Source organism: Drosophila rhopaloa, unplaced genomic scaffold, assembly GCF_018152115.1.
Source record: "Drosophila rhopaloa isolate 14029-0021.01 unplaced genomic scaffold, ASM1815211v1 contig_167, whole genome shotgun sequence".
NCBI lineage: Eukaryota > Metazoa > Arthropoda > Insecta > Diptera > Drosophilidae > Drosophila > Drosophila rhopaloa.
Genome location: NW_025335047.1, coordinates 7,664,064 through 7,686,572, shown reverse-complemented (window position 1 = coordinate 7,686,572; position 22,509 = coordinate 7,664,064). Strand labels below are relative to the sequence as shown.

The 22,509-nt window shown below is 43.8% G+C and overlaps 5 protein-coding genes across 6 annotated transcripts; 3 read left to right on the top strand and 2 right to left on the bottom strand.

Annotated features, from left to right (window-relative positions):
* Window positions 1-37: 37 nt before the first annotated feature.
* On the top strand, window positions 38-1,652 carry LOC108042033 (DNA ligase 1). Its single transcript, XM_044458702.1, has 2 exons — window positions 38-165; window positions 223-1,652. Exons 1-2 carry the CDS (start codon window positions 139-141, stop codon window positions 1,636-1,638), a joined length of 1,443 nt encoding a protein of 480 aa, XP_044314637.1. The 5' UTR covers window positions 38-138; the 3' UTR covers window positions 1,639-1,652.
* LOC108042032 (39S ribosomal protein L47, mitochondrial) lies at window positions 1,642-2,749 on the bottom strand. The gene is made up of 4 exons (XM_017120137.2): window positions 2,584-2,749; window positions 2,229-2,505; window positions 1,900-2,177; window positions 1,642-1,844 (listed from the first exon to the last, which is right to left on the bottom strand). The coding sequence occupies exons 1-4, from the start codon at window positions 2,685-2,687 to the stop codon at window positions 1,694-1,696; spliced, it is 810 nt and encodes a 269-aa protein (XP_016975626.1). The 5' UTR covers window positions 2,688-2,749; the 3' UTR covers window positions 1,642-1,693.
* A 182-nt stretch (window positions 2,750-2,931) lies between these two features.
* Window positions 2,932-7,753, top strand: LOC108042030 (lysine-specific demethylase 3B). Its single transcript, XM_017120134.2, is given in 3 exon segments — window positions 2,932-3,045; window positions 5,066-5,895; window positions 5,897-7,753. Coding segments are annotated over 2 exon segments (2,565 nt in total). The 5' UTR covers window positions 2,932-3,045; window positions 5,066-5,079; the 3' UTR covers window positions 7,646-7,753.
* On the top strand, window positions 2,938-14,441 carry LOC108042029 (F-BAR domain only protein 2). 2 transcript variants are annotated; one of them, XM_017120132.2, is made up of 13 exons: window positions 2,938-3,045; window positions 7,894-8,171; window positions 8,231-8,791; window positions 8,863-9,058; window positions 9,161-9,769; window positions 10,586-10,846; window positions 11,285-11,390; window positions 11,481-11,821; window positions 11,883-12,055; window positions 12,126-12,862; window positions 12,931-13,266; window positions 13,330-13,559; window positions 13,626-14,441. In XM_017120132.2, exons 2-13 carry the CDS (start codon window positions 8,142-8,144, stop codon window positions 13,721-13,723), a joined length of 3,678 nt encoding a protein of 1,225 aa, XP_016975621.1. In that variant the 5' UTR covers window positions 2,938-3,045; window positions 7,894-8,141; the 3' UTR covers window positions 13,724-14,441. The 2 variants fall into 2 exon arrangements, with proteins under 2 accessions (XP_016975621.1, XP_016975622.1); XM_017120133.2 differs by lacking the exon at window positions 10,586-10,846.
* An 889-nt stretch (window positions 14,442-15,330) lies between these two features.
* Window positions 15,331-20,145, bottom strand: LOC108042031 (tensin). The gene is made up of 2 exons (XM_017120135.2): window positions 17,890-20,145; window positions 15,331-16,032 (listed from the first exon to the last, which is right to left on the bottom strand). Exon 1 carries the CDS (start codon window positions 20,104-20,106, stop codon window positions 17,956-17,958), a length of 2,151 nt encoding a protein of 716 aa, XP_016975624.1. The 5' UTR covers window positions 20,107-20,145; the 3' UTR covers window positions 15,331-16,032; window positions 17,890-17,955.
* Between the last annotated feature and the right edge of the window lie 2,364 nt (window positions 20,146-22,509).

The following is a 22,509-nucleotide window of genomic DNA, read 5'->3' as shown; positions in this document are numbered from 1 at the left end:
GATACAGAGTTCCAAGCAATCAGTTTGGCACGTCGAAGTTATGATAGAAAGTCAGGTTGGCATCTCCTGGGTAAACATTTTTTAGCCCAGACGCAAACCTGTGCCATTTAGGACGACCACCACTGTCACGAAAACAGCATGGACAGATTGAAATTCAATAATTTGGTAAATAAATCTTTATTTAATAAAATTTGAGTTACTTATTAATTATACTTTTCACAGGTCATAACCAACAAGAAAGTGATACAGAAAGCTCGAGCACAGACCATCGCTAAGCTCGTTCAGAAGCTGCGAAAGACGAAAGATGTTTTGGCAAAAAACCCGGATAGTGAGAAGGAAAAGATTCGACTGCGGAAAAACAGCGAATGCCTGTCCCAGTTAAAGACCCTAAAATGCCTGGACATAGTGCGTCAGTCGCTCCTCCAGGAAGGCACAAATCCCAATGTGGTGATTGCCAACGAACGCTCCACTCCGGATGAACTGGGAATCGCCATGTTGCGCCTAAACAAGCTGATGCACGGTTTGGTGGACACATTTGTGGAGACCCTCAAGCTGGGCACAGAGAAGGAGGCCAAATGGCGCGAGGAGATCCTGGAGACGAGCAAGCGTCGAGTCAAAATAGAGCGCACTGAGGAGCGGAAAAGAAAACGCAAGGAGCTGAAGGAGCAGAAGGCTTTAACTAAAAACAGATTAGAGTGGTTGGAGCAAAATAAAGTGGGGGGTTCAGAAGTTGAGGGAGCAGCAGCGGAGGATACATCTAATCTTGAAGTCAGCCAGGAGGATCAGCAAGATATCTCCAATTCAGATTCTCTTGAAGTCAGTCAGGCGGATAAGCATGAGATCTTGAGCCCTCAAACCAAACCAGAGAAACCTCAAGCTCTCGCCAAAGAGAAAAAAGAACCCCTTACCAAAAAGGAAAAGAACCTAAAGAAAGAAAAACCTATAGTCACAAAAGATGAGCAATTAAAACCAGAGAAAACCAAAAAGGAAACGGTCAAGACAGTCCAGGAAAACCAGGCAAACTCTCAACACAAACAGCAACAGCAGGAAATCAAGACAAAAGAACCTAAGCCTAAGCCTTTGGAAAGAAAACCAGCCAAAGAACAGAAGCCTAGACCTAAGCCAGAACAACAGCTTAGTATTGAAGAAGAGGAACCCAAGCCAGACCATAATCGTCCTACACATGTTGTTGATCCCTTTTTCATTACTGAATCGGGTCAACCGTACATGTCCACGGCCGTGGTTCTTTCCGGGGATAACGACAGTGAAGCTGAAGAGGAGCAGAGGCCACCGCCAGTCAAAAGGTTCCGCAACGAAGAGCGAAGAACAAATACAGGTTGGGAAAGACCCGAAAGGCAGCAGGAGTTTAAAGCAAAGAAGCCAACTGACGATCGTCATCCTTCGTGGCTGGCGAAGCAGCTGCAGAAACCAATTATCAGTGATTTTAAAGGCAAGAAGATCACATTTGGGGAAGATGGTCAGGCGGACAGAATTATTACGCCTAGTAACAATCCCCCGGCCTCGACTGCTGCTCCTTCATCCACCGAGGGCATGCATCCTTCCTGGGTGGCTAAGCAGAAATTTAAACCCAAAATTGCTGCCTTCCAGGGCACAAAGATTAAGTTTGACGAAGATTAAAAATGTTAATGGTATTTTGTTGTTTTAATCACTAAATAACTGCAATCTTCCCAGTTCAGACGCCAACCTTGGGCACATAGTGGCCCCGAACCTTGTCTTCGTTGCGCAGCTTCTCCACGTCGACATCGGGGAACTGGCGACGAAGTACTCCCAGGTCAAAGTTGGGATTGCGGCGCAGGATCATCATGACTTCGTTGCGGGAGCGGCTGCAATTAAATAAGATTTTAATTAGGATTCTTAATACAACCCGAGTTCACTCACTTCTTGGCCTTGCGCTTGGCATTGTAGAGCTTTTCCCGGTACTTCAGCAAGAATCTGTTAACAGCTCGGCCACCAAAGCCAATGTTGCGGGACTTGATCCATTTCAGGTTCATGAAGGGTGGCAGGGCGTGCTCGCAGGTTTTGTAGTTGATCTTCAGACCTAACGCATTCTGCACCGGCTTCTGGGGCCGCTCTCCGGTTTCACCTGTCTCCAGCAGGTGATACGCCTTGTTGCGCTCCCTCACCACTGTCTCCAGGTTCTCCATAGAAATCTTCACCTGCGAGTGAGGGTTATATGGGGTTCACTTTCATCAGATTATATAGGCTACCTTATCGATGCGCTCTGGACTGGGAAAGGTTTCCATTTTGTCGTTGCACTCGTGCTCCATTGTCATCAACATGTTGCGTTCCTTGAGAAGCACAAACCACAACTGGTGGAGGTCTTTGTTGGACTTGATGCGCAGTTCCTCCGTCCGCCAGGCTCGGCCCACCTTCACCTCCGTCTCGCTCCAGTTCTTCTTATCGTCAAAGAACTCCATCAGATCCCGGCGAACAGGTGAAGTGTGCATCTGCATCTGGGCAAGCGGCGTCTGCAAAGCGAGCGCACTACATATTACATAAAAACAAATGTACGCATTAATGGATAATTCTGTGTGAAAGTCGGTTATGTCTGAGAGAACTCACCTGCAGGCTTGCCATGACTGCATGGGACCGGCCAGGAATCTTCGTACCGTCACATTTCCCGCAGCTTTTGCCAAGTTAAAACATTTTATTAACGTTGAAGACATTTTTCCAGCAGCTGTCCGGCGGAGAGTGTGACCGTCCCCGAGTTAAAAGAACTAATGGTAAGCAAATTGAGTCTTTGCTAACGCGATACCTTATCAGGGTTTTTTACCTAGGTTAGAGTCTTAGAACATTTTGATAACACGATATCACGATATCGGCTAACGCCTTGAATATCGATACGATATCGATTTGTTCTGCCACCCCTAGAATCAAATTAACGTCGATTCTTGTTCCAGCTCTAGCTGCGCTTTGCTCAGTGCTAATGAAAAATCGAATTTTTCCCTAACCGACTAAAGTTAAAACGGGCAAAGTATCACAGAAGTTACACTCAAGCAGTTGCACAGCATGCAATAAGTAAATGTAAGTGTCCACTCCCCTCGAAGTTGGCTTGTTTGTTCTAGCCAATCCACTTGGTATGCAGGAACGCCAAGTTTTCCGTGTGGGTGTGTGTGCGTGCGTGTGATGACTAGTGTGCTGGTGTGTGTGGCATTCAGTACACAAATTTAAATTGATAAAACTCGACAAAGGCAGCGGTTCTGAATTGCAACGAGTGCATTCCCTGCAGCAGTGCCAAGTGCTTATTAATTGTGCATTTATCACAGCAAATTCAACCAATTTGCACCTCTAAATGCGCGAGCAAAAACAAATTCATTGACCAAAAACGAAAAAAAAAACAAAACTAGAGCGATGTAGTAATAGGACAGTGTTGCCGAGCTGCTCCAAATTGGTAGTGTTAGTGTGCAGTGCAGTGTAGCATACATAAATATTTATCTGAAGACGTTATCAGGGAACATGAATCCAGAGGAGCGTATACATATATTCGGGCAAAACAATTGTTATATAAAGTGCAGACCTTCATCGAATTAAAAGGTCACCGAGAGAATTGATTGATCAATTTGGCACAGGGGTTGGAGTCGCTTGTAGGGTTTTCTTCTGCCTTTCGTGCTTTTCTCATTTCTCTTTTCCTGTTTTTCGTAAGACTTCTGCACGGCGGTGAACGCCCAAAAACACAAACAAGGCATTATGTTTTGTTGCTCCTCTGCTTTTTTGTGTCAGTCAGGGGTTAATTTCTCGGTGTCGCCTCAATTATCCAGGTTCTGCATTTCCCTCCGGTTCGTATTTCTGGACTTGGTGACACTTGTTGCCCCTGTTAACAGAGCTGTTAGTTGCAATCCCCCGGAAACCTCGTCATATCGTGCGATAACCTTTCTGTGGGTTTCGTTTGCTTCTCATTTGATTATCATGTTCCTAATAGAAGTAGCAAAAAATAGCGGAATTTTCAGTTCTCCAAACTCATTCAACGAGAATTTAGAGGGCTTTATCAAGCATTTTGCTTGCTTTTAGTTTGTGACGCCCATATTATGGCAATACATATGTACATACATGTGGAATGTATTTAATGGGCTGTAGTTATCTTAAACCCTCAACTGAACCGTTTATAATTATAATTTATAATTTTTCCAAAAATAAAGTTGATTAAATTGGACGCCTACAACTGCGGTCAATTTAATAATATAACAAAGACATTTAAAAGTACATGTTAGTGGTTATTCTCTACTGTAACTATGACATCATGACGTATACGTGATTTTCGATGAACTGCTCAATTATATTTAAACTTCTTCCATAATTTATTGATTTCTCGTGATCTACTTGGTAAACACAAATATTCTGATTAAGCAAGCAAATAACAATTCATTTACAAAAATAAATAACTGCGCCGAATTAGTAGTTTGTAGTTGAACATAGTTTGTGTAGGCCTTTATATAGAGGAACAAAATTATCAAGTAGTCCAATTTAAATATTGATGTCTTATCTATCGATTTATCAATTTAAACAAAATGTGAAAAATCAATAAAAGATTTGGCTTTCAATTCTGATCATGGTGTACTTTAATTAGTATTATGAGTGTGCCGTTTTTATAATTTTAGTAAAATCTCATAAGAACTGGAAACTGATTTGTACTGTTATTATTCTAACTCCTTATGCTAATGTAAGCTAATATATGATACTTTTAAGTGTTTTCTGTGTGCCTGGTAATGTGGAGGCAGTGAGTAGTTGTGCTGTATTCTCTAAAGCTCTGCTCTATTCATTAAAATGTGCGTGTGCATTGAAGAAGAAAGCCAACGAAAGTTGTTCGCCACATTACCGGCAATGTTGCAACACCGGGCGCGTTGTAATCGTGTGCAAGAAGCGCGAAATTCGGCCAAACGCGACCGGAAGAACGAGAGGCGAGGCGTAAAGTAAACAAAATATAATGCAGCAAGAGCACGAAGCAGCAGCCACCTTCTCACGGGAAGCATTACCAGGGCGCCAGATGCAGAGTCCACAAAAAACCTCAAACATCGATCTTTTTTTCCCTCTTTTCTCGTTTCCGAAGACCGAAGAGCTGTAATGTCACAAAAAGAATTGGCGGCGCTTGTCGCCACAAGAACAAGCCGCAAGCGCACAGTGCCCTCGGCCACATCTCCAATGTCCACTCGCTCGGAACCGAGATCCATCATAGAGATACACATATCCAACGACTCCTCCTCCACAAAGAGAGCATGCCGGGATGTGGAGAATCCAAATTTGAGGGTGGATCAGGCTCAGCAGCAGGAAGAAGATAACATGGGCCATGTGCCCCCGCTGACTGAAGAAGAGCAGCAACGGCACAATGAGTTTCGGACCAGTGGATCGATATTTTTGCAAGATTTGCCCTGCTTTAAGCTGCAGCAAGCACAGCCAGCAGGAGGCTCCTCACCGATTCCCAAGTGTCGGGAGTGCCGAAGGAGAAGTGTAGTTCCCAAAGAGGGTGAAACTGTCGTCGGCCACGATGTGTATTGCCGCTTCTATGAATTTCGACGCCTTCAGTTTAATGAGAATGGAGAGTTGGGCGTGGTTGGATTCCCGAATCCCTACAGCGAGCCCACACCGGAGGACACTGCAATTTGGCAGCCAGATGGAAGTACGGCCCCGACCAGCGGTTATATGGATATACAGGTCTGCAGGTACATCCTGCTCCATGCTGGCGATCAGTTTTGTTATTTGTGGCGTCAGGAGGCAGAGGCTTTGAGATTGCATCAGAATCCGGACGGCACCATCGCTTGGAAGAAGGCCGTTAAGGGCACCCGAGAGATTTGCGACGTGTGTGACACCACGCTGTTTAACTATCACTGGACATGTCGCAAGTGTGGCTTTGGAGTGTGCCTGGATTGCTTTAAGGATCGGAAAGGAGGGACTGCGACTGCGACGCGTGGAGACTGCTACGCAAAAGGGATGCGACGAGTATCACTGGCTCCTCTGCACCGATCCCAGTGGCCCCCAAGAGCACTCCCTCACCGAGCTGATGCTTACCCAGATCATAGCCGGAGATGCCCTGAACGTCTTGGGCAGACTGTTGCATGAGATTCGGACTTTGTGGCAGGTGCCACAGGTGTGCGGTTGTCTGCTGAGCAAGCAGGCGGTGGAAGACGCTCAATTAAACGAGCTGATCCAGGATATGATTAAGGAGTCCCAGTTAAAGCAGCACACCAGTTTTTCCTCGCTGGCTTCCGAGCAGAAGCTGCACCAGCAGCAGCGCCTAGAACAATTGCACGCCAAGAAGTTGGAGTTCGCCAGAGAGCGGGGCATAGATTATGTGCCAGGACGAGTTTGGACCAAGGAAACCTTGGGAAAGGATCCCATAACCACGGCTTTTGACAATTTTAAACACATTAATTTTCTGAGGAAGGGATTGGCCGGTTTAAGGAGGTTTCTTCCACCCAGAGCCATGACTTTGGCTCACTCCACTCAGTTGGCACCCGGTGTTCCACACGAGTGGCTCTGCGATGGCAAGCTACTGCGCCTCACTGACGCCATGCATCCGGATAATCGAGTCCTTTACCAGGAGGTGTGGAAATGCGGCCAGCCGGTGATGATTTCGGAGGTGGCTCGCTCTTTGAACTTGGATCTCTGGCATCCGCAGGCCTTCTGCCGCGACTTTGGCGACAAGCCCAATGATCTAATCAATTGCCTAAATGGAAATCTGGTGCCCAATCAGCCGATGCGTCACTTCTGGGAGGGATTTCAGTGTATGAACAAGCGTCTGCTAGATGCCAATGGCAAGCCCATGCTCTTGAAACTTAAAGATTGGCCGCCGGGTGACGATTTTGCCGAGATACTACCCACCAGGTTCGCGGATCTGATGAGGGGACTGCCCATGCCGGAGTACACACTGCGAACGGGAAACCTGAACATTGCTAGCTGTCTGCCAAAAATGTTTGTCCCACCAGATTTGGGGCCTAAGATGTACAATGCATACGGATCGGCTTTGCATCCGGACAAGGGCACAACCAATCTGCATTTGGACATTTCGGATGCAGTCAACATAATGGTTTATGTGGGAATCCCCCAGGACGGGGATACTAAGCCGCAGCTAGCGGCCACGCAGAAAGCTATTGCTCTCGGTGGATGCGACTATATTACAAGAGCTCGTTGCCAATCGCCAGATGTCTTGCCCGGAGCTTTGTGGCACATATTTCCGGCTCGCGATGCAGACAAAATAAGGGACTTGCTGAACCGTGTGACCCTAGAGAAGGGTTTTCGCCTGGAGCCCGATCACGATCCCATTCATGATCAAAATTGGTATCTGGACGACAAGTTACGTGCCCGTTTGTTTAAGGAATATGGAGTTGAGGGACATCCGATTGTTCAGTGCTTGGGGGATGCAGTCTTTATACCGGCTGGCGCACCTCATCAAGTTCAGAATCTGCACAACTGCATCAAGGTGGCTGAGGACTTTGTTTCGCCGGAGAACATAACTCACTGCTACCATCTCACCCATGAGTTCAGAAGACTCTCACACTCCCACACCAATCACGAGGATAAGCTGCAGATCAAGAATATCATCTACCATGCCATTAAGGACTGCTGCACAATCCTGACCAGGGCTTTGGACGAGCGCATAGATGCGGAAATGGCCAAGCTTAAAGCGGATTAGATTGCATAAATACATTTCATGTCTTTTTTGTTTTTTCTTTAGTTTCAAACTTTTACCGTTTAAGATTTTAATTTGTCAAAAATTCAATAAATTCTTACTTAGAAACAAGCAACAATTATTTTTTTGTTGAGTCTGCTTAGAGTATTAAAAAAGGATTTACTAAACTCCTGGGCTTATGTTTCAATAGTAAAATAAATAAAATTGTGGACATTTTATTATTATATCCAATTATAATTATTTTCTTGCAGTATAGTCTACGTAGAGGAAAGATAGTCGACAGCAACCTATGCCCATGCATGCTGAGGACGGTACTGAAACTGATGATGAGGAGTCCAGCCCAGGCAAATAGTAGCATCGAAAAGATCGTTGAGCTCCTGGGACCTCTAAAGAAGTCAAGTCAATTACAACGCCAGAAAGCCTTTTACGTTAATTGAGAGTGGTGAAGGAAAATAAGATTTAGATTAACTAGCATTGGGATCAGAAAAAAAGAAGCAAGATGACGGTGGACTTCAACGATTATTTTTGGGTAAGCAAAATAAATTTAGATGATGACTCGTCATAAACGAATTAAAATTTAATTTACAGGGCGAGAAAAACAATGGTTACGATGTCCTGTATCACAACATGAAGTTTGGCCTGGTGGCCAGCAAGGAGTTGTCCGAGTTTCTGCGCGAAAAGTCCAACATTGAGGAGCAGAACTCGAAGATGATGTCCAAGCTGGCCCACAAGGCTGGCACACTGAATAGTACATTTGCTCCCGTTTGGACCATACTGAGAACCTCGGCGGAGAAACTCTCCACCCTCCATCTGCAGATGGTGCAGAAGCTGACCGAGCTGGTCAAGGATGTGGCTAAGTATGCCGACGAACTGCACAAAAAGCACAAATCCGTCAAGGAGGAGGAATCGCAGACCCTGGAGTGTGTACAGGCCATCCAAACCTCGACGGTGGCAGTGCAGAAACTGCGTGATCTGTACGCCAGCAAGGTCCAGGAGCTGGAGAAGTTGCGCAAGGACAATGGCTCGCACAAGGATGCCGAGAAACTGGAGAGTAAGCTCAAGAAATTACAAGAGGAGTATAAGGCTCTGTTGGACAAGCATAATCCTATAAAGAATGAGTTTGAGAGACGCATGACTCAGACCTGCAAGGTATTTATATTATAACATTTTTGATACCCTTGCTCGGAGTTCATGTTGTTTTTAAAATTAATAAATTTTAGCGCTTTCAAGAGATTGAGGAGGTGCATCTGCGGCAAATGAAGGAGTTTCTGTCTACCTATTTAGAAATGCTGCAGAACAATCATGACATGGTGGGACAAGTACATTCCGACTTTAAGAGACAATTTGTCGACATGTCGGTGGACAAACTCTTGGAACAGTTTGTGCTTAACAAGTACACGGGTCTGGAGAAGCCAGGTATCTTATTAAATATTCCATTGTCGTTTGTTTATAATTAATTTATAGTTTTGGAAAACTTATATAATTGCTTATGACCAACTCTTTATTTTTATTTGACAGAAATGCCCGAGCTGGAGTATGTGGTCTTGTCGAGTGGTTCTCGTCTGCAGCAGCCTCAGGTCTCGGCCACTGCATCCAACTCAAATTCGGCCACCAGCATTCAGGCAGCTCTACGGGCTGGAAATGCAGCGGCGACAGCCTCGGGCAGCATGGTTTCCATGGATCAGCGGGGCGATGCCCTGGCAGCGATCTCCCTGGGCAGCGGTAGTGCGGCTAGCGGAAGCATCCCCTATGCCGAGGATCCGATATTGGGAGCCATGGGATCGCCGCGTCCCACATCGCCGGATATGCTGGCGGGATCGAATGCCACGGCGATTCAGCCACAACCGACTGGTGGAGCCACGTCCACGGTGAAGAGTCTGCGATCCTGGTTTTTGCCCGCTGCCAAACAGCAGCAGTCGGCGGGCGCTGGAAATTTCGGTATGAGCGGAAGCGGAAGTGGAAGCACCAACAACAATACCACCATCACGACAACAACAGCAAGCAACAATAGCAACAACTTGAACACCAACAACACAACAGCAACAACTACAACTACAACAACAACTGGCACGAATAATCTCACCACCACCAAAAATTCCCCTAATTCTGAGGATACTAGCAATCAAGGTTCATTCTCTTTTATTTTATTTGGTTTTTGTTTAATTTATTATTTTTCTGTGCTCACTTTTTATGGTTATAGTTTCATCGTCTTTCTATTTGTGAGAACTATCAGTTTATCTTTTAACTCTACCTGTTTCTATTGTAACATATTTCTTATCTGTTATTAGATATATTTCTGTACATGTCACAAAATTACCTTCGTATACATGTTGATTAAAATTTTTGTAATTTTTTTAAAAATGTTTCCGAAGAGTGCTAAGTCTAATGCTTTGTATAAAACTATGTAAAATTGCTAAATGTGTTTTTACACAGTTTGATTTCTTGGTTGACAAATGACAGCTTAGATTAGAAATCAGACTGTATAAAGAAGGCTTACGAAAATGCCAAATTTTTTCATATTAAAATTGTCTAAGCCTGTACAGCATTAGACACCACTTTGTCCTAACATTTGTAAATTATCTCTGAATTTCACTAAACATACTTTAAATGTATATTATTTTATGAATTCTTATTTTTTTGGTTCTTCTTGTTTTAAGTTATATACTATCTGAAACTGTACACTCAAACACCAGCCAATCAATCAGACATTTCTCGGGACTATTTACATAAACTACAGCACACCAAATGCCATCAAAGCTATTTAACTAACAGCACTAACAACTGTAACCTTTTCTCTTTGCTTATCTATGTCTAATTTCCGTGTTCCACGCTTTGTACACATCCATTTCCATCGCATCCGCCATCCATCAACCGCCATCGCTCTTCCCAATCATCCATCCACCCATCCATGCACCGATCGACTAATCGAAATCAAAACTTTAGATCAGGCAGCACAGCAACAGGCAGAGGCCTTAACTCCAACCGCAAGTGCCACTGCAATTGCAACGGCAAATGCGGCTGGCAAGAAGCAATTGAACGCAACGACAAGCGAACAACAGCTATCGAAATCATTAAATGAGCAAGATCACCTACAACAGACTGCAGCAGCTACGGCAGCAACATCTGCGGCAGCAGGAACCGCCACAACGACAACGTCCAGACGTGCAACGTCACTTTTAAATATATTCACATCAAACTCTCAGGGTAAATGATTCAAGAATGTCAATGAACGTGATTGGCCCTCCATTTCACACCCCGTCCAACTACTAAAACACTTGTACAGCTCCAAAACACCCAAATGAAAACAAAAAAAATGCATGTATTTAGGTTTAATATGTAAAGGCTTTTCTGTGTGCTCAGCTTATTGTTCTCTCATACCCGATTAACATTCAACTATTTTTAAAGCACTTTACGGCGGTGTTTGAGTTCTGAGGAAGACATTACATTTAAGTTTCAACTGTTCCACCACAATGCAGTTTTCCCGATCACTGAAGTATACTGAAACTCCTTATTGGAGCTCGGTGTTTAGGCGCCATCTACCTTTCCTATATGTTCTATTAGTTTCTAGCTTGCTTAATAAGTCAGTCATTTTACTAACCCCATGTCCTGCTAAAACTAATGTAAACCCTATTTCGCCGGCAGTCTCTGGCATTTTACGAAGTCGTCGCGACAAGACGAAGACCAAAAAGGCAAAGAAAAAGAAAGACAACGAGGCCGCTGAGCACATACAGGAGGAAGGTCTCACCAGGTGAGTTTAAGACATAAATTTTTATACATCAATAGTTACTACCATTATTTAAACTTTTTCCAACATAATTTCTTCAATATTATTTAACAGTGTGGAGCGGGCCAATAACACGTTACTGGACTATGACGATCATGGACGTAGCATGAAGACACAGAACTCCAGCGGCAGCAGCGCAGGCGGTGGCTTGGCCGCCCTTTCGGTCACTTCGGCTCAAGGAAGCGTGGATTCGGCGGGGGCGAGCAGCATGGGCGGCAGTGGAGGAGCTGCCGTTGCCAGTGGCAGCTTGCCCAATACAGGTGCCCTCACTAACTCGGCCTCGACCACGGCTCCCGGCGCCTCAAGTGGCACTGGAACAGGTTATGAGGTGGATGAAGAGGGATTCAGCATACAGCCAGCCAAGGAGATTGCCTGGGAAGAGGGCCAGGATAAATGTAAGTCCATGAAAAAGATTTTAAAGAAAAAATCACTAAAAATGGGAATTATTTATTTTAGCAGGTAGTTTCTACTCCGACTCGGATACGGACTCGGATAATGACAAACAAGAGCGTCGGATCCATGTCAGCATCAAGCCGCTAAAGAATGGTCAGGCTCCTATGTCAGCCAGTGTGGATGAGCTGCGTGCTACCGTGGAGAACATTTCGCTGTCCCCAACTGGAGTATTTTCAGTGAGTTTAGCCTACTATTTTTAAGGATTTATAAGACTTATAAATTAATTAAAAATCCTTACCCAAACAGCATCACAGCCAGCAATTGCAGGCAGCCAGAGGAGCTCCGGCGTCGTCCCGTCAGCAGTCACCGGAGATATCGAACGCCTCGACGCCCACGGCTAGTGTGCATCCTTATGCTCCGTTGCAGAGTCCCACGCTATCCAACAATAACAATGCAAACAATACTACAAACAGCCGATATGCAGATCTGGGCGATATCTTCTCGGAGCTGGGTGACATGAGCATGTCTGCACCTTCATCGGCGACGCTGGGAAAACCGCCAGGAAGACAGATACCAACACCGACTTCAACGTCTACTGGTGGAAGTATAGCCATCCCGCGTCCGCCATCACGACGCTCTGATATGATTGCCATTGGACCAGCGGCAACGGGTACTGCCCCGGGACGCGGACGAATGTCTCCGGCTCCCGTGACCGCCATGAACCGAGCCGAAAGCATTGGCAGCCTCGAGTTCCGCACTGCCATCGGGGGAGTGGGCTCTTCGCGAGGACCTTCACCGCTCACAATTGGTATTTCGGACACCATACCGCTGGCGGTGGCATTCCATGAAATCATTCACGCCTATTTCCGGGGCAGCGACGAGTCGCGCTGCCAGGTGAAGGTGTCTGGTGATATGATGTTATCATTCCCAGCCGGCATTGCCGGCCTGTTAGCCAATAATCCTAATCCAGCCAAGCTGGGTTTTCGCATTAAGCACGTTCAGAACCTTGAGAATCTGGTGCCCAACGGAAAGCTGGTGCAAATGTAAGTTTTGAGCTTTTCGTAATTCCTCTTACTTCAGAATCTAAAATTTGTATACGGATTATTTACAGAGATCGTCAGCAGTCGAGCACTGTGAGCACCATGCTGGAGTTCAATATGAACGCCTTGACGGCCCTCCTGCGAAGGCAAGCGGAAAATAACCCTGCAGCCTCCTACTTTAACGTGGACATACTCAAATATCAGGTGCGCACCAAACCGGGAGCTAGTTCTTGTCCCTTCCAGCTGGTGAGCTACTGGAAGTGTGAGTCCAGCTACACGGCACTCAAGGTGGACTATAAGTACAATAATCACGCCATGGCCAGTGCCTCGCCTCTACTGAATGTCACTCTATCTGTGCCTGTCAACGGATCTGTTCGTAATGTCCAGTCCAAACCGCATTCCGCCTGGTAAACAAATAATAGTACAGATTTATTTAAACAAAAATTATATAACATAAATTTGCCTTCCAGGTTGGGTGAATCAAATCGTTTAGTGTGGAACTTTACGGACATTTCGCAGAACTCACAGGATGGCGGAGTGGGCACTCTGCGGGCCCGGTTGGAGCTCAACGATGGTCCCTCAACACCGGCTCTCCTGGCCACCCAGTTCAATTGCGAAGGCACCACACTCTCGGGCATCGAGTTTGAGCTCCAAGGCAGCGGCTATCGTTTATCGCTGGTCAAACGGCGATTCGTTTCCGGTAGGTTTAAATATACAACGTGTATAAATACTATATAGTATAACTCATAACTCATTCGTTTCCCAGGAAAATACGTGTGCGAGGGCGATGGTATACGTAGCGGAGCCACGCCCACGCCTCCGTCGGTGGGTTCCACCAGTCCGTATTCGGCGAAGTCAAACTAGTTGCCCTCCATTCAAAAGACAGGAAATGGGAACGGAAAATGGCAATATGGCAATAGGCTCGTGAAAAACTAGAGAAATTTTTGTAACTAATCTTAAATATGAGACAAACACACATACACATAAACCATATTTAACTAGGCACAGAAATAGTGGAGCCTTCTTAGTTTTCTCCGAGCTTTTTATTATCCCCCTTTTTCTTGATTCCAAATTTTGATAGCTCAGGGCCGAATTAGCATTGATAAACTTTTGCTTTTCCATAAATTTGTCAAATTCGTTAAAACGAATTTATCAGAGTAAAGATTTTTTAAATGCTATAGATTTAAAGAATATAAAATGACAAGATTTTGGAAAAAACAAATTTGTATCAATTCATATTCCACCAAAAGAAATTGAAAAGGAATTGGAATTAGGGCTTATTATGTATTTTTGTACACGAGGAATTCTGTTGTCCACGCGAAATGTTGAATCTGCATGCTGGGTATCCGAAATGCGGATCGTACTCTGCTTAATTTGGATGTATTATTTGTTATATATACGTATGCGAGTATATATTATTAAAATGTATTTATTATGTTAAATTGAATATGATGTAAACGAACGATATTGTATGTAGCTATGTAGATATATAAAAACCACACACTGAACGTTGATTTTATGTTCACTTTTGTACACACAACCAAATCCAAATGTATTAAATGTAAGATACAAAAACCTGCAATACGTCTCGCTTGGAATCTTGATTGATATTGCTTTCGTCACCGGGCGTCTGGATAAGGCGACGCGGCACAGCCCATGCACCGGAGTTTGTCTCTGTTTTCAGCGACTGCCGTTTCTCCGGCGATCAATTAATTATCAAAATTAGACAAGAACATGACTCGGTCTCTTTGGGGCGCTTGACAAGGTAAATACATATAGGAAATTAGCAGCCCGTCGAAAATAGAATAAACATAGAATGCTGAAATCAAAATCATTAAAATGTGGGTGCACAGATCGCCGCTGGGGAGCATTAGCCTAAAATTTAATTTGTAAATTCCTGTAAGAATCGTTTTTGAAAAGCGTGAGGCAGCTGTCGTTGTGTTGCTATTGAAAGCCGATGACGTCATGCCGCCACAAATTGATCTCAAGGTCGAGTCGACGGACGCGTTTTCATTTCACTTGGCACACTTGACTGTGGGCTGCCTTTAAATATATATTGCATTTGTCCATTTAGCGAGAGACTACTTGTATCTTGTATATTGTATCTTCTAGAGCAGGGAACAAACGAATCCAATTTATGCAAGGGTGACTGACTGGACTTCGAAAAGTGCTCCACACTTTCCTATAGTTAGCTGACCATAGAGATCTCGTCGTTGGCAAACGATAAGATTAAATTACTAAACAATTGTTGTGTTCATACAATTGCTTTTTGTATATTGCCCGTGGGTACATAAACCATTAATTGTTCAACAAAAGCAACCGACCTAACACATGTTTGTTGATATATGACATTTACAGCCCTGAAATGTAGAACGCAGTGTCTGTACTTTTAGTTAGATAACAAATTATTAACAGATGCTGGGCGATGCTTTTCGCAAATCAGTTGGAGTACCATAATAAAAGGTTTTTAATCTGTTTAACAACATTGCACTTTATTTATATTGACTGCATTAGTAGAGCTTAAGCATATACATATATTTATATAGATATTACTGGTATAAATTAGGGGATAGCAAGCTGGATAGCTTGCACTTTTGGGTTTTAATCAACAACTTTCTAAATTAACATTAATCGCTTTAAAATTATATGGTAGATTAGTTTAATTCCGTTTGTCTGACAAGCGCACCCTATATAAAAACACACAACTCAAAAATATATTTACACATCCAGTGTTTTTTGCTAATAAACAGACAACTTTCGGTGATCAATTTCACTTCACCCTCTGCACAGTGGTTAGAGATTCTTTAAAATGGTTCATTGAACTGCAAAAAATTATATAATCTTCATGGTTTTGTTTATAACTTTGGCATATAAACAAATATGAGTTGCTTTTTCCAATACAGGCTATCAGACACGAGAATCCACTTGTCCCACTGTGCATTTAGTCAATTCAAGTTGATAATACACATGTGTACATTTGTTTTAGCTTTTGCCATAAATATCGCCGATTTCTGAGTGTGTGCGTGTCTAAATAAACTACGGCTGACATCATTTCTGTTAACATATTCGTAGTTAAGCTCATTATATCGCAAGACATAATTTCGTAAAGTGATTAGTTAGTACATCTTACAGCACTGGGCTCCTCCTCCGCATAACCGACCAATTCCATTTGCCTGCAAGAGATGAAAAAAGAAATTCGGTTTAAATCGCAGCAACAAGGTCATAAATTCCAATGTACTATACATATTGTTCGTATACAAGTATAATTGCTTAATTACGGATCAAATAGATCACTCGATCGAACAAACAATGGGGGACTGAGGTGGGGTGAGGGTACCTCTTTGAAATATTAATATTATTTTTAGACCTCCCCGGTTTTTATTTACAGTAACTTTTATCCGAACCTCGTCGGGAATGGAATAAATAGAAAAAATAAACGCAAACGTGCCTGGAATTAAGTTTTGTGTGTTCGGTATGCGGTTTTTCTGAAATGCGCAATTGACGCCCGCCGGTTCGTATGAATTTATTTCAACTTTTGCGCTATATAGAAAAGTAAAATCGATTTCTATGAACGGCTGTTTATTTGCATATTTCGCTTTATGGCTCAAGTGAAACATTCCAAAAAATTCAAGGTGGAATCGGACGATTGTTTGAGAATGTTCTAAGCGAGTTCAACAACGAGTCTCTTATCAAGTTATTCAAAAATATGTATCTTTAAAGCTAAACAAACAACACATCAACAACTATAAACTCGTCCGTGGGCAGATCTTTTTTTAGTCCCCACAAATTGTAGCCAAATGTTGGGCTCTATAATAAACAGTATAGTGGATCACCTGGCCGTCTAATTCTGATAGCGAATAAACTGGCAAGTAATGAAAAGTTGCCTCTGTAGCATGGCAATGCACAGTTAAGCGCTTTGGCCTTATCGGGCGACCTCAGCACATGACCGTGAATGGGAATATTAATCAAATTGAAAGAAATACCTAATAGGGCCACTGAATAGGTGCGGTCCTCCAGAATTTGGCTACTTTATAATGGGCTGGGAAAGGCTCTTCGATTCTGAGTTCGAATCTCAATCATTTATAGCCAACTGACTCATGACAGAAACTTCCGTTGCGAAAAACGTGAAGCCAGAAATTTTAGCCAAATGCTTCTACATGGCGCTCGTAGATACGTATACGTGTTTCTCGATGTGTGCTTGGCAGTATATGGAAACCGTTAAACAAACAAACAACCGGGGCGTTATGTAAAATAAACAAAACGAAGACGAACCCAAGCGAACGGAAGGGCCCCAGAAACTGAAGCGTTTTTAATAGTTTTCCCATTTGTAGCGAAGAATGATGATGAATTTACAGTGACAGCTTGGTAAAGCAAATATTTGAAGAGCATTGAATTTTACACAATGAAAGTTTCTCTGGGAACAACTTTAAGCCAAGGTAGCCAAAAATAAAGTTCCGCAAGCAAAACTAATGTCTATTTTAAAACAAACAACAAGGGAAAAACACTCTAAAAATAAAAATGACTCAACCAAATCTTGGAAACGTTTTGTTTTTGACAATAAAAAGTATATTTAATTTTAAATAATGGCAATAATAAATGGTTTCATGGAAGTGCTTATAACTAAATGCTTTTTTGGAATTATTATTGTTTGACCTTTTAAATAGACTTCATGAAAAAAACTAAAAGGAAAGCAAAAACATTTTTAAGATATTATTTCAAGTGCTTTAAATACGAGAGTACGATAATTTTATTCATAATTGGAGCTCTTATTTCTTGAACAAATATAATGCACATATCATGTTTCACTGCTAACTATTTATTTTGATTTATTTTAATGAAATCTAGCAGTTATATTTGTCTTCGTTTCCAGTTTCCAAATATTAAACCAACTACTACTAGGAATTTTGAAGACTGAATTCACCTGGTCGGATGAGCACTGTAATCGGCAATTTCGACTCCCAAGGACGGACCGCACCCAAATGAAGCTATTTTATTGCCCCTCACAAACTGCACCAAATCATGCGTCTCACCTGTTTGTGCGCCACTCCTGGTGGAATCCAGCCTGCTGACCTGTTGACCCGGGCCACGCCCCCTTCCTACAGGACGTAGTTGCGCAGCTTTTCAGTGGGCAGGGTTCGATTGGCGAACGAAACAATCGCCGACGCCGGCTGGCTGACGGACAGGTCGCAGAAGACATGACACTGGTTGTCCGTGGAGCTGTGCGACCTCCTGGCCACAAATGCGAAGATGGTCTTCTTGTCCGCCTCCCCCTCACTGGTCCACATCCGGTTCTCCGGGTCGATGGCACAGTGCGAGATAACATCCGCCGTATAGTGCTTGCGGAAGAACTTCTTGCGCGTGTTATCCGTAAGCGTAATGCCCTGCGAGGAGACCTTGAAGTGCACCTCCGTGGGCTGCGGCGCCGGACGTTGGTCGTACATCAGCCGGATGGCCTTGCGAATGGCCTCGTTGCCGGTCAGCGATTCCGTGTCGCAGGAGAAGAGCCACAGCACATTGGTAGCTGCCCCGTGAGCAATCAGATGCTGCTGGGCCGGGGTAGTGGCCCTCACCGGCGGCACCATATCCCGATCGGGCAGACGGAGCAAACACGGCAATGCCAGCTGGCTGATGGAATGCTCGAAGACCAGTGCGGACAGTGAAGTGAACACCGGCTCGTCATCGCAGCCCTTCAGATGCACTCCCTCCGGCGTGGGTTCGATGAGGAAGTGACGCACCAGCTCCTGGGATCCGGCCGGAGGTTGGGCCACCCTCACCACCAGGCCATAGGAGTTCTTGTACGTGGTGGAGTCCCTGACCAGGAAAGTTCCTGGCTGGGCCGAGGCCAGGAGAGCAATGGCATCTTCACGCGTGAGATTGGGCTTGTACCAGAACTTGGCCGAACTCTGGGCAAATCTCACGGAATCGGCGGACACCTCGATGGGCTGCAGGGTAGGGGCCACTCCCCGACGTGGCCCTGTTTGGTAGATGGACTCCGCGGCAGGAAACTGGGTCGACGGTGACGACGAAGATGATGATGCCCCAAAAGGCGTGCGCGGCGTGACCGGAAAGGCGGGCGTTTCTGGCCTGCTGGTGGGACTAGGCGTCATCTGCTGTTGGCCATTGGTATTTGGGTTGCTCACTCTCTTCGTACTGGTGGCATAGATGGGCGAAGCTGGTGCTGGTGCTAGTGCTAGTGCTGGCGATGGCGAGGTGGACTTCGATGTGGATGTGGATGCGGAGAGATCGCGACGAGTGCGCGTGAGTGTCTCCTCCATGTGGTTCTGGCCATAAACGGCGCCCAGTTGCTCCAACGGCTCCAACTGGTGGCGTTTGTGGGTCGTTTCCAAGCTGTTAATTGTGTGATAATTGCGTTCCATGGCCCGCCGATTGACCACGCCATCTGGCACATCCTGATCCAGTCGCAGATCCTCGAATTGGATATTTCGTGTTGTATAGGGAGTGGGTTCCGGCTTAGCATCATCCAGATTAAGATTGAACTCGAAATCGTAATTGTATTTAGTGGATAGTCCATTTGGGGGAGTGTTTCTGTATAAGCTGGTGCCGTTGCCCAAACCATTTCCCGAATTATTGCCGTTCTTTAACCCATTTCCATACGAGTCGCTGGCGTAGAATTGCCGCTGTGGCGGAGTGGGCGGTACTCGACCCCTCTCCCCCGACTCCCTGTCTGTGTTCCTATATTCGTTATAGACCTTTTCGCGTCGCTCCCGCAGCAGCTGCTCGAAATTATCTCTCACCGGCGTCGGCGTTGCGCTGCTCGACCTGTAGTGGTATGTATTGGCTATGGTGTTGGTGTTCGTGGAACTAGTGGGACTACCGCCGTTGCCCAGCGTTTTGCGCACCAGCAAAGGGCTCGTCAGCCGGGTGGGGGGCTTTATCATATCGCCAGTACCGCCAGTACCCGAACTCAAACTCCCATTATTGGTATTCCCGAAATCAAAGTCTAGAAAACTATCCGAACGCGTCGGCGTCGGAGTTTTGCGCAGCGGTGTGGAGGTTTTGGCTATGCCATAGCTAAATGGCAGCGAATTCTCGCGCGCGTGATAAGGTATTCCATTTCCATTACCGTTTCCACTGCCACTTCCACTTATATTCCCATTTCCATTCGCCTGCCCATTGCCATTCACATTATAGTTTTTATAGTAATTATTGTTATTATTGGCCGCGGTGTATTGGTATTGGTATTTGTGGTCGGCAGCAGCAGCGCTTTCTTCGTACGGCGACCGCATTGTTTCGCGAATTCCAAAAGACTGATTGAAAAAATCGAGAAGATACAACTCAAAACGTAGAGTAGAGTAGAGCTCCTCAGCGTTGGCGTATCCGTATCGCTCTCTCGCGTGCTGGGCTCTCTATCCGCGTATCTTGCTCACGGCATTTGTTGGCCAACAAACAACATATCAACCTTAAGTCCGCAATTGGCTTGGTATGTGTGGGCACAGTGGGGCTGGGACTCAATGAAAACTATTTAGTTTTTTATATTTTATCATAATTAACCTTTTTTAAATGTTAAAGGAGTAACCGACATGGCGTATAAGTAATTTTAGTAGGATTTTTTATGGTAACAGTGCGTATGAGTAATTTTTGGTTCGTTTTTCTTGATTTGAAAAATGTTTTATAGTAATTAAGCATTTTTTAAATGTTAAAGGAGTAACCGACATGGCGTATAAGTAATTTTAATTGGCTATTTTATGGTTTCAGTGCGTATGAGTAATTTTTTGTCCGTTTTCTTGATTTGAGAAATATTTTTAAGTTAAGACTAATTACTTAAGTCGTGATTAATTGTAGTTTAGAGATCATTTTAAAAAACTATCAACTTTTATCTTAGAGCTAAGAATTTTTATCTCATAATATGTAATATAATACAAATAAAATTTGAGGTTTTTTTATTTTTATAAAACTTTTTAAAGTTGTTTAATTTGAAAACCCGGTTGGTTTTTATGGTTTATGGTTTTATTAAAGTCCGAATTATTTATATTATTATATTCGAAGTTTTAATGTGATCGGTAAAAATAAACTCTAAAATGAAAAGTCCACACATATCTATATTACGAAAATTAAGTCCAAGCACAAAATCATAAATAGAACTAACATGGGTATTACCTTCCTTTACGCCCACTGTAGTCAAAGTGCACACTGATACACCGCCAAAATGTATTGGATGCCAAGAGAGATCGCTCCATAGGAGAGTGAGAGCGAGAAGTGGAGAGTGGGAGCCAGAGAGAGAGAGGCGTCGGTGATGTCATCCCCACTTATTTACGAATACACACGAAGGAACCCCAGCCAAACGAACGAACTAATCAAAACAAGCAATCGAAGCCTATACAGATTAGAGACCCCGTAAAGTTCGAACCACGCACGTTGGACGCGAATTTTAATTAAAGAACCCGCATATTGCAATTCCAATAAAAGACCAACGTGTGCAGCGATCGCATTGGCCTCCAATTGATAACAGCTGTAGGGGATCGTTCTCTCTTATTGGCTTCCCTTTTATTTGTCTCTCTCGCTTTCCCGTAATAAACTACCCCAATTGGGGGCCATTTAAAATGGTAATTCGTCGATGGAACCCACTGTAGTTGCAGGCACGTTCTTTGATTGCATTCTTCTCGTTTCCATCAATTAAATTGCCGCAGTTTCATTGAAAGGCTGCATTTGTTTTCGGGGGAGTAAAACAAACGATCGTTTTATGCCATTTAAATGAGTTTTTCTTTATCAATCAATTGCGGTCTTGTTTCCCAGCAGGTTCAGGTTGCACTTTCCCAATGAACTTTTGCGGCTATTACACATACACAAACAAGAGGCAAACAAATATACACAAGAAAAAAAGTTCAGATTTTCTGTAAAGACTGTTTCTATTTTGATATATTTATTTTATTAAATAAAAATAATAAGAATGTTATTTTTTGAAATAATCTTTTTTCCTTTTAACCATTAAAAACTCGGTAATTGTGAAATCAAAATATATTTTTCTAAATTTTCTAAACACATTATCTATTTATTTTATGATTTGTGCTAATTTTATGTTAGGAAAGGAAATTTTTCCAAGTCGAATTATAGGTTTGTATTATTTATCTTATAGAGGTTTGTATTTTGTATCTATATAATCCGTACAGTTAGGCCAATTTTATTTTTTTCGGTGCATTACATAGAGAAGAAGCTGTCGCATCTTTTTTGATTTCTCAACATTTTCTTGTAGAAAGTATCGTGGTGGGCACAACCACAACGACGACGAAAATAAAAACAATAGCTAAGGCAAAATATCATTTAAACCTCAACCGCCAAGTGACGTCAGTAAAGCGACAGCCAAACAAAAACAAATCAAAATCAAATACAGCAAAAATGTGCACTGAAACAAATAAAGTTAAAAAATTAACTGCAAAAATGCTCTGCCAATGCCAGCAGAGGCGATCTTCTTCTTTATACAGCAGCCAGTTGTGGGTGGCAAATAAACAAGTTGCGCTCTCCACCGCTCTCCGGTGACCTGTCGCCGCTCTCGCTCTCTCTCCCACATTCGCCCCGTCTCTTTCGTTGGCCTTAGTCCCTAGTTGGCAACTCGTTTACCTTTTTTTCGCTTTTCGCTTTGCTTTGAACATCTGTTGTTGTTAACTCTTTCTGCCGCAAATCTGTTGAAACAA

Coding starts and splice junctions, on each gene's coding strand:
- LOC108042033 (XM_044458702.1), top strand. CDS start 139: ATGGACAGATTGAAATTCAATAATTTG. Junction 166..222: donor GATTGAAATTCAATAATTTG/GTAAATAAATCT, acceptor TACTTTTCACAG/GTCATAACCAACAAGAAAGT.
- LOC108042031 (XM_017120135.2), bottom strand. CDS start 20,106: ATGCGGTCGCCGTACGAAGAAAGCGCTGCTGCTGCCGACCACAAATAC.
- LOC108042029 (XM_017120132.2), top strand. CDS start 8,142: ATGACGGTGGACTTCAACGATTATTTTTGG. Junction 8,172..8,230: donor ACTTCAACGATTATTTTTGG/GTAAGCAAAATA, acceptor TTTAATTTACAG/GGCGAGAAAAACAATGGTTA. Junction 10,847..11,284: donor ATTCACATCAAACTCTCAGG/GTAAATGATTCA, acceptor TTTCGCCGGCAG/TCTCTGGCATTTTACGAAGT.
- LOC108042032 (XM_017120137.2), bottom strand. CDS start 2,687: ATGTCTTCAACGTTAATAAAATGTTTTAACTTGGCAAAAGCTGCGGGA. Junction 2,506..2,583: donor CAGTCATGGCAAGCCTGCAG/GTGAGTTCTCTC, acceptor TGTAATATGTAG/TGCGCTCGCTTTGCAGACGC. Junction 1,845..1,899: donor GCCAAGCGCAAGGCCAAGAA/GTGAGTGAACTC, acceptor ATTTAATTGCAG/CCGCTCCCGCAACGAAGTCA.